Source organism: Physcomitrium patens, chromosome 20 (genome assembly GCF_059467195.1).
Source record: "Physcomitrium patens ecotype Gransden chromosome 20, ASM5946719v1, whole genome shotgun sequence".
Taxonomy (NCBI): Eukaryota; Viridiplantae; Streptophyta; class Bryopsida; order Funariales; family Funariaceae; genus Physcomitrium; species Physcomitrium patens.
In genome coordinates, this window is record NC_143429.1 from 4796086 (window position 1) to 4806787 (window position 10702).

The 10702-nt window shown below is 38.9% G+C and overlaps 2 protein-coding genes and 1 long non-coding RNA gene across 14 annotated transcripts; 1 reads left to right on the forward strand and 2 right to left on the reverse strand.

Annotated features, from left to right (window-relative positions):
• The first annotated feature begins 316 nt into the window (after positions 1-316).
• On the forward strand, positions 317-5497 carry LOC112273638 (uncharacterized). Of its 12 annotated transcripts, none has more exons than XM_073529301.2 (5): positions 317-1082; positions 1338-1450; positions 2159-2224; positions 2497-4139; positions 4338-5497. In XM_073529301.2, the coding sequence occupies exon 4, from the start codon at positions 2587-2589 to the stop codon at positions 4099-4101; it is 1515 nt and encodes a 504-aa protein (XP_073385402.1). In that variant the 5' UTR covers positions 317-1082; positions 1338-1450; positions 2159-2224; positions 2497-2586; the 3' UTR covers positions 4102-4139; positions 4338-5497. The 12 variants fall into 12 exon arrangements, with proteins under 12 accessions (XP_073385402.1, XP_090101606.1, XP_024358390.1 ...); XM_090245480.1 differs by having other exon boundaries at positions 2168-2224; XM_024502622.3 differs by having other exon boundaries at positions 2168-2224; positions 2497-4081.
• Positions 5498-5640: 143 nt separating this feature from the next.
• Positions 5641-7304, reverse strand: LOC112273640 (putative methylesterase 11, chloroplastic). The gene is given in 5 exon segments (XM_073529304.2): positions 5641-6025; positions 6256-6390; positions 6521-6664; positions 6916-7038; positions 7040-7304. Coding segments are annotated over 5 exon segments (801 nt in total). The 5' UTR covers positions 7157-7304; the 3' UTR covers positions 5641-5743.
• A 75-nt stretch (positions 7305-7379) lies between these two features.
• Positions 7380-9029, reverse strand: LOC149987264 (uncharacterized). The gene is made up of 2 exons (XR_016499124.1): positions 8007-9029; positions 7380-7830 (listed from the first exon to the last, which is right to left on the reverse strand). It is a non-coding gene; the product is annotated as an uncharacterized LOC149987264 (long non-coding RNA).
• Between the last annotated feature and the right edge of the window lie 1673 nt (positions 9030-10702).

Genomic DNA, 10702 nt, shown 5'->3' on the forward strand with positions numbered 1-10702 from the left:
CTACAATGGCTCCACTGGAAGTCTGTGCTCAACAGGATTCGTAGCACAATCTGGCTTTCTGCGAGGGAGGTGGACCATGACTTGGACCGGTTCGTTTCGTCCAACAGGAGCTTGGACTCGTTTTGCCTTTGACGGAGCGGAGTGAGGAATTGTAGTTCCCCGGATGCGCGTGAGGTCGAACTTTGTAATTTCTAATGATCGAGAGCAGTTTTCGTGGTAATTTGGAGCAACTCTCTCTCTCTCGTGTCGGCTTGAGGATGTCGAGGACAGCGTTTGTTCTTCATTGATCTGAGACATTATCTCTGTGAACGAACTTTGTCTACCAGGTGTTTCGACGTTTGAGGAATCGTCTGCTGCCTTCGGGCTCACTCATCGTCTCCATACCTTCGAAGTGCACTCGCAGTTGCAGGAGTTAGTGAGGTTCTTTCGAGTAGTTTCACTGCGCACACGTGCTGAACCACTGCTTAATTGTTGTAATCTCTGTTGTAGTTTGAACGGCCCTGCGGTATAGGGTAGGAATGAAACACATCAGTTGTTGGCGTAGTACGAGTTGAGATTCTGACGAGCTTCGTTCTGTCTGCGGAGGAAAGTGAGGGATCGCTGTTATCGAAGAATTTGCGGATTTGAGCGTCCGTTCGTGTTTGAATCCATTTGACGAGTAGTTGTGCCTAAATTTATTCCATATCGCGTTCTTAAAGGCGTTCTTTTGAATTGTAAGAGGTTTTAATTATTGCTTCAGGGAGTGAGAGTATGCGTGGTGTTCCCAGTGTTTAAGTCGAGCATTTTTCTTTGTGGAGGAAGAATTAATGCGGGTTTTAGTCCGCTCCTAGTGCCATCTTCCGCTTTGAACTGTGTCGTCGTGAATTTTAATCAATGAGTTACTGAGTGATTATGCTTCGGTGAGCACAACTGGGAACACGATCGGTTACAGCTGGGGCATACAACTCAGTTCTTAAGTCGAAGAAATTATAAAGAAGCTGACGGTGTTGACTAAGTATCAGATACTTTGTCAAATCAGAATCTGGCGGGAAGAGTCGAGTCTAACTCTTGACGCAAGCCAAGAGTTGCAGAAGTTCAACGGGGTGGGTTAAAAGATTTCTTGGAACAATCGGTGGTTGTCGCATTTGGAGCAAAATCGTGAGAATTGTATTCACAAAGTGTTCTGTAAGCTTCTTTATTTCTTTGAGATGTTGGACTGAAGAGTTCCTTGCGATGTTGTTGTAGTCTTGATTCGAAGAGGGAGCGAAGCCCCCAGAAGCTTTCATTTCTACTAATGCACGCAATTGTTGTCACTCTTGACTTGTGAATTTCTCTATGTTTTTTCTTCATTTCTGTAGGTAGAAGTGGCGACAGGAGTAGTGACATGGTAGAGCTGCAGACTCCCAAGGGAATAATCAATTCAGCGACCAAGGAACTGCTATTGAGCACATGCTGTCAGCGTTTTTCCTCAGTGAGTTCCCACTGCGAAATTTTCAAGGAAGTCTCTTAAAAGCTCCAGATTATGTCATGTTTATATCTTTAAAATAACCACTATTGTTCAGAGAACTGCTGATTCTACTTCCTACTGTTCTCTATTAATAAATGGTTAAACTGCATATTTGTTACTGAAACATGTAGGATTGGACAATCGAAACACTTTCTTGCTGCATAACATTAAGGTTGAATCTATTTTCTGTTGTTTCTCGTTAGAACACTAAGGCTATCCGTCTGACAATTAAGTGTGGTTAAGCTCCAAACTCTTTGACATCATGAGGGCGTGATGATCCTGAGAGAGAACCTTCGAAATTGAACCTATTTTTCATGCACAATTTTATGAAAAGATCCTAAATTTTCCACTCCGCCGTGAGAGACTCTCTGTTTGACATATTATACCACATAATACTTACAAGAATACTTTTAAAGAATTCAGTAGCTCGGCTTTCGTATGCCTGAATTGGCGGATCACTTCGTGTCGCTCTGAAATACATCTTTCAAGCACTTGATGCATTCCAACGCCAAGCTCTTGTTTGATTTCTTCTTCATTCTTAGGTTTAAAAAACCTTTTACAGAAGTAGCAGCAATCCTGCTACAATATTGCAGTTCTTCACTAGTTTTCGCATTTGATTTTTCAAGTGTCCTCATCACTCCTAATTTAATTTATATTTATTCCTGTGTGGAGGATGCATAGACTGTAGAAGAGACATCGAAGAAATTGGTGCACGGAGGTGTAGCATTCTCGTAACAGGTCCTCATCTTCACTTTATTTGATTTAGTTCAAATATAGGATTTTAGAGGACTTCAGCTTAACTTAGGCAAGCAATTTAGAGTGTAATTGCACGAAATGTCCCCATCATTACATCATTAGTTGCATTGATAACTTGTTTCACTTACGCTCCAAGTAGAGCTTACATTCCAAACTTGATGCTCTGCGTGCATTGTCCTTACCCTAGCTTCCCAGCCATACAACTTTTTGTGCTGGAAAAAAGTTTTCTGAGGTTTGATGCAAACATTTTGCAGGTAGGTTTGCATCGGGGATATAAACGACAAATTAAGTGCATCACAGCGAGGACATTTTAAGTGCTCGTGAGTAACACCATTTGAGCTTGAATGGCTATCAACTCAACACTCCACGTTGACGACTGTGATGCACTTCAACAATCAAGGAGGCCTAAACCCATTGCAAAGCAAACCAATGAGAAAAGGTTCTTTGGGGGCAGAACTAAAGCGAGACTTGTAGAAATTTCAGACTTATTGGGTGGAGAGTACGTAAGGTTTGGGTTCGACGATGGGAAGTTGCTGCAGGAGAAACTACAGAACAAGGAACTTGAAGTTGACACTCTCTTAACTAAATTGGCGACCATGAATTTGAGAGAGGAGATCATGAAAGAACGAGTTAAAGAGGTGGAGCATCGTTTGCAAGATTTATCTGATAAAATGAAAGATGCAGAGGCGCTTGTCATTGAGCTGCAGAAGAACGGTGTCGAGAGCCCCCGAGCTTCACGAAGACCATCGCACACAAACAATTTTCAAGTTGTATGTCACAAAGATGACAAGCATGATCTTCAGGAGTTGGTAGAGAAATTGCAACTACTGTGTGAAAGCCACGAAAAAAACACTTGTTCTGACAATTTGGGCGAACATCAAGAGCCTGAAAACGGAAAATTTGAGGATTCGCGTAATGAAACTAAGCTTCTGTGCTGGCGCAATGACCAATGTGTTGAGTGTATCGACAGCGTGGAGCAGGTTCAAGAACTTCAAGAGGAGGTGAAAATGTTATCTGCCAAATTGAAATTCTCTATCACTCAAAGACAAGCCATGAAAGAGGTCCTAACGGTGTCAACGGCGAAGCTGGCAGAGGTGATGACTTGTAACGAAACATTGAAGAAGGAGCTTTTCATTGAGCGCCAGCTTTTGCAAGCGCGAGAGAATGATGTTCAGAACTTGGAGACGCGTGTGGAGGCTCTAAGTACAAGCAACCAGATGCTGAAGTCTATGTTAAATCTGAAGAAAATGGCAGTGGAATCAAGGAAATCTCTAAACTTCACAATGCTTGAGCCCAAGTTACTGGATTTGGCTGCAATAGTTAGCGCACAAAATGCGTGTGTTGTTCGGCTCTCCACCCAGAACGAAAACCTTGCACTATCCCTACAATCCAAGATTCAGGAAAGTGAGCACCAACATGCTCAAGTTACAACAGCAATTAAACAGAAGGACGCGGCCATTGCTGCTCTGGATCAGTTCAAGCAACAAATGGTGGAGTGGGCGACTGAAATGGACGAACGAAATCGGAATTATGACATGCTTCAAGAATACATTCTGAACCTAGAAGGTGACTTGCGACACTGTCAATCGCAGTACAGTGCTTTGCTTCAGAACTACGAAGAGTTAAGGAAGGAACATGGTCAGTTATTAGCTTGGCAAGCGCGTGCACGAACACGGATAGCCGACACGGAGAACGTCCTCAACGAACGCGAGAAAGAGGTTGAAAGCATCAGCCGCGAGGCACTACATTTGAGCTTGGAGGTTGAGCTTTTGCGACGAAAGCTACAACAACTTGATGAAGATGTCATGTTCAAAGAAGGCCAAATCTCCATTCTGCAAGGTAGATGGGAAGATGAGTAAATGTCTCAAATGCTCGAGCACGAAGCAGGATTAAATTGGTAACTTCAGACTCTGCTAACGAATTCCTCATAATAGATAGCATTGCTTCAGTGAGTTCACCTCTATCTTGCTTAGTTTTGGATGGACTAGCATCATTAAATATTATTTCTCTTTCGATCATTGCGGAAGTGTGAAACTTTCCAAATGGAGCCATGAGGTGGACTAATCCTATTTCTATGTTCATTGAACCATTGTAGGTGGACTCCTGCAGGATTCCCGAGGTAGTTCTACCGACACAATTTTTTTGAATTATTTGCGGATCCCTAATCCCAACGGAGGTCCTTTTAAGTTTGTGAACACCTCACATCCCAATGAACAAGTTTGGTGACCAGATTCAGCTACCACAACTGCTCTGCTGAGTAGCAGTGCTTTTGGGATTCGGAAACTTCTCTGGGGTTCTTGTTTCTATTCTCACGAACAAATGTAGAACATCGATCTACAGATGAAGAATCTTGAGATGACCGATAACTCGAGGTCCTAATTTGATTCCAATTTCAGGAGTTTGATGACTAGAATTATTTGGAGGTTGATATCAACGAAGGAGTTTGGTTTTGAGAACACGAGACATTTACATGTTCCGCGAGTTCTGTTGACGGCCGTTGGCTGGAGCATGGAGTATAGGAGGGACCTCTCATTTGAAGAGACTTATCATGACCGGAGACGCACATCAGGAAATTCCATTCAGAAGAAATTATGGACTCTGCACACTTTGACCCACCCGGTACAGACTGATTTGGAGAGGGCTTCTTTTTCCAAGATTATCAAGGCGATGTCTTTGGACTAACGGCAGACGGCACACTACGGGCTTGCGGCAGGAGGGAGCATTTTTTTCGGAGCTCTGATTTGTATGATAGAAGATTATTTGTGGGACAAGTTCATTTACTGAGTATGAAGAGATATTGCGGCGACTTAGTCACCAAATTGTATGTTACATGTTCCATTTTGTACTTAAGTAGCAGAATAGGTAAGGTTGCCAAAAGACTGTAGCCGACACATGGTGACCCTCAACATAGAACAGAACAAAAGGTCTGGTGGTGTCTGTCGAGTACACCCTATTGGAAGAGTGTTTCTTCGTCGATGAGAGTATATACTGTCAAGCAGGTTTTGTAAAAAATCAGTAGTCGGTAGATAAAAACCTTTTTCAGAGGACAGTTACGCCTTCGAGTTTTTCAGCTCGAGGGTAGACGGTCTGTTACGCATTGCGACATCTTTCTTTTAGAATGGCGGCTGTCACATTTCAATGCTTTATCAGTAATAATGATATTTGACCCTGCATATTGCAACTGCTGTTTAAATTATAAATGTACAATGATATGTCAGTATGTGAACAGCTTACTGATAAATCGTACTTCTGATACTTTTTTGACCTGTGAGCTGTTATTTGTAAATCTATTATGGCTAATAAAAAATGAATATTTAGGTGCAAACTGAATTGAATGTATTGCTGCGAGGAACTACTGAAAAATTTAGCGTGAGACTGGTTGCAAAACTCTTAACATCTTCCATTCTTCCACTCCTTGACAATGCAAACAAGGGTGAGGAAGGCGCATCCATGTATTAACAATAATCCTCGGCAAGTCATCTTTGTCGTTGCAATGAGATATTAACATTTCTCATTGAGATGGGCAATCCTAAGTAAAACCCTGTGAAGAGATTGTGGTTTGGAGAGGAAAGGGCAGTGGTCACTATCTCTTAAGGTGTACACGCGCTCAGGAGGATTCTCTTCAATCAGTACAAGTTGGGCTGGAAACGGGAAGGCTTGATCTGCAGTCGTTGAGATGTAGAATCGCCGCACTGTGCCGTAATTCAAGTGTGTCAGGGAGAGCTTCTCCATTGTAGGAGCAAAAGGAGTTGGTCTCATTGAATGAGTTGACAAGGCTACATCCTGACAAAAAATATTGCCCATAAATTTGTCAATTAGAGACTTGGTAGGGCTAAGCTGAGAACAATCTTAAGAGAGTGCGTATAATAATCTTATAGTATTACTGTAAAAAAATTGGGTAGTATTCACCCTCAACTAAAAGGTGGGCAAGGTCACTCACTGCCTAATTGTCGACATTTACAATGTATATTTAGAGGAACCGATCACACCACATACTAAAAGTTAAAATTTACCTTTGCTGGGCAGGTATTGAAGAAAAGACCTTCCGTTAAGTTCTTGTCAAATGTAATAGCTGTAGGTGGCTTCCTTCTTCCATTCCCATAGATGAGAACCTGAGCCTTTGCCATGAGGGTTTCTGGGGATTGAACCTATTCAATTTAAATATTTGAGATTATCAATGCAGTATAAATAGAAGGATAACACGGAGAGTTTGAAATTGATGAAGGAATAGGAAAATAAATGACAGGTATGATGTTTAAGGATTTCTGACGAGCTTACATGCTTTGCGAGAATATCGAAGGCGCTTTGATTATTACTAATCAAAGTTACTGAAACGAAGATGGCCTTCGAAATCAGCTCTGGAAAGCACTCCATCGCATGTGAGATGCATGCACTCCCTATACTGTGGCCGACGAGAATCACCTGTTGACAAATACAGAAGTGTTGAGAATTTGTTTTCTGTGCCAGGTTTGAATGCACAACCCATAGGTTGCCCAGAAACCTCAGTACACGACTATAATGTCAACAGGTTTATTTTGATATTTTACGGTATAGATCATCTACAGAAGAGGTCAGAATGAGTCATTCAAAAGATTTCACATTACAAACTATGTTCGCTGGAGGGACTAAGGAAGCTCAGTATAACGATATAGCAGTGAACAAAGATGTTTAACCTTCTCATGACCATCAGATGATCCGAGTCTCTTTAAGAGCTCCAAAAGTGGTTTTAAATATTGTGCAAGACTTGTAATACGATTGGGGTCCGTAGGGTCGATGCCAGATCCAAGTAGGTCAAAAGGCAGTGGCTTTGAACCCGGAGTCCTCCAGCAAAGATATTGATTTGTACCAACACCATGCTCCAAGGCCACCCCCATGAACCAAGACGAAGTGCCTGCTTTCCAGGTTTACATCCATGAATCTTCCTGAAATATAAGGAGTTCAGCCATTTATATTTAGAATTTTTGTCACATACGAATATGCGAGACCAAAGATCAGTGGTACCAACAGGTGCAGGAACTTGACTGCACAGAATCATCTCCCGCGCATAGCAAATGGAGAATTTTTGAAACGATATCAAAACATGCTGCCGAAAAGTATACGCTCATATTGACATTGGATTCACTTGGGCAGGAACCTGTTAAAAAAATAATTTGCCCGACTTGACACATTAAGAAGCAAGAAAATTTTCAGATAACCTTTCTCAGATGCATTGATTGTATGGGATCGAGCAAGGAATCAATGTCTCTACGAACTTGACTACTGTAGCTTCTTGTACCCTCGATCCTTCCATGGTTACCCGTCCCAGAGTAGCTATGCCTCGGGGGCTCAATAGCAGTATCTTTTAACATTTTGGCCTGCGAACTAAAAGTAGTCATATAAAATTCATGTTTTGCCATGGCCAATGCCTGGTCCTTGATTGACTGTTCATCCAGAAAACCTCTAATGGATCGTTGATTCGACTTCTCGTCGCACTTTTTCTTCTTGAAAAGAACACGTGTAAATTGATTCCCCATCACTGCAGGTATCAAAGCCTTCACCACTGTGCGACTAGCGAGCCATATTTACAACGTTTCCATCTTCCCTCTTATCTGCAAGAAACACACACATGCAGTATAATATGTTATCATTCTCGGCTCGAGGTAGGCCATTTTAAGGCACCTGAAACACCACATGCAGTGATAGTCATTCAATGTGACAAAATCGAAGAACACATCCTCCTCGTTGAAGGCTTCACTGGGGAGTTTATGGAAACGAAGGTACTCACAGATTTCGCGTGAACTTGACCAGAGTCGTTTAGGAGGTTGAGGAATAAAACCATGCTGAGTTGGATTAGCAGAGGTCCCTAGATAAAAAGACAGATCGGTTTTACAGGACTTGATTCCTGGATAGAAGCTGTCATCATGCACAATATTAATCGAGTAAAGTTATGGAGTGCATCTAAACGGGTAACATTTGTGTTCTTGCGAATGATGCTGAAGTTTGAAGGTTCACATCGCTATCTGCAAAACTTAGATTGAGAAAGCCAAGCTGTAATGTAACGAAAATCATAAAAGCAACTCGATTACTGTGACACTTCAATGTCCCACACGAGCTCAACTAGTAAGAAATCTAGAGAGCCAATCCTGGAGATACAGAAACCTTAAATACATCACCAAAAAGAACTAAACTAAGCTACCTTGTGCTGCAACCGACTTGTAATAATCCTCCTAAAACTAAAGAGACAAGGTGTCATTTGCGAACAGCAGGGACTGCTGTAGAATACCGACGTACGAAGAGAGAGGCGAGAGTAACCAACTAAATCACCAGATTCAGTGAGCTACTTCTAGCAATTCTAAGGTGCCCAAGGTCACAATGGATATAATCGCAGAACTGAAGTATAAGAGAAAATTCAGCTTCATCTACAGAACACCAATAATGCGGTACTTCTCGACAGCCTCCAAGGCGCAGACTCTGTGAATCAGAGGGAGCTTCTTTTAGAAGCAACACAACCGAGTAATGTCACGAATCTCTAACAGCAACAGTGGAATTACAGCTTCCATCCAACGCTGTAATTCTGCACCTCCCTGTCATCGCACCATCTCCTTGCAGTCGTCTGCTCCCTCCCCTGCCTGTGAACCTCACAATGTACAGGCACAAGAACGCTCCTCTCAGCCACTCTACGAGCCCACACCTCAGATCGTCGCTTCACAGCAAAAATACACGCTCTCACGTCCTAACCAAGCTCCGAAAGCCACATTACAAATTCCCGACCACGTCTTCCGCTGCAGCAACGGCTACCGGCACCAACAATACCTACAGAGAATGCGGAATGGTGCTTGGCTTTATGTTTGTGAAACCGCCATAGATGCACGCAAACTATGATACACATAAATACATACAAATATATATATATATATATATGTGTATTCATTCAATGGACTACGCCTCGTTAGGGCTCAGGATGAATGAAAAATGAGGACGGCGATAATTATCATTCCCATCACAATCATCATCCAGACTTTGAGCGGGTAAGGGAGGCGGAAGAAAATTTAATTTGGCAGGAGTTTTAATCGAAATGTGATTGATTATCTTTTTTAAGGCATGTATAGACACTTCTTAGCATGTGTGTAGTGGGTGATGTTCTAGATCTGCTGGTACTTGTGCAATAATTAAATCTATTTTATATATATATATATATATATATATATATCTACATATATATATGTACATATTACAAAAAAGAAACTTAGCACTTTTCAGGAAAATATTTTTGGTTTTTGAAGCAAATATTGTTGAATTTTTGAGAATTTTTGTAAATTTTTTAAGTAGATACAACGCTTCATATATTTTCTTTGATCTTCAATATATATATATATATATATATATATATATGATAGTGTCTCTTATATTAGAATCTTTTGTTAATATGGCTTTTTTAACGTGCCCTTTGCAAGTTTGTACTATTTACAAATATGGCTTTGAAACAATAGAAGGTAACTATCAAAAACTTTTTACTCTTTTTTTTTGAAAATGAATGGGTATATATATATATATATATATATATATTGCATTTAATGTAAATTTTTCTTTCTTTTTTCTTTAAATATTAAATATTTCCATTGTCAAAATCTCTTATTATTAATTGGATTTTTTTATTTAAAATTTTAAAATAATTTTTTTTCTTTCTATATTGAAATTTTATAAAAAAAAAACAAAAAAAAATCCATATATATATATATATATATATATATATACACACATATATACACACATATTGTGAAACTAAAATAAGTGTAGTTTTTAGGTTCTTAATTAATTAATTTTTATTTTATTTTATTTTGAATAATCGTACTTAAAAGATATTTTTATTAGTAAATATAAGTTGTTTATAATATAAAACTTTAAAAATAACACAATTACAGACATATGTTTTTATGCACACAAATACATACTATTGCAAATATAAAATTAAACAAAGTTAAAATATACAAATAAATTGGAGATAGATTTTAAAATATGCTTGAATAAATGAAAAAAAATTAAGTTAAATATATATATATATATATATATATATATATATATTATAAAAATTTAAAATTATATATATATATATATATATATATATATATATTTTTTTAAAATATAATACTAATATATTATTTACATATCATGATACATCTATAATATCACTCTCTTATGTCTTGAAAATTGTTTTATTATTTATTATTTTAAGAATCAAAATGTTATTAACCACCAAACAAATACTTATCTAATTCAAATAAACCATCAAGACTTAACACATATAAATTAGAAATTAATGTAAACTAATAAATAGACTTTATAAATTATGATTAGAAATTTAAATTAAACTTTAAATTAAATATAATTTTATTGTCTTTGTGAAACTAATTAGTTATTAGAAAAAAAATAATTATATTTATATAATGAAGATAATTGAATAGAATAGTAAATTCCAATATA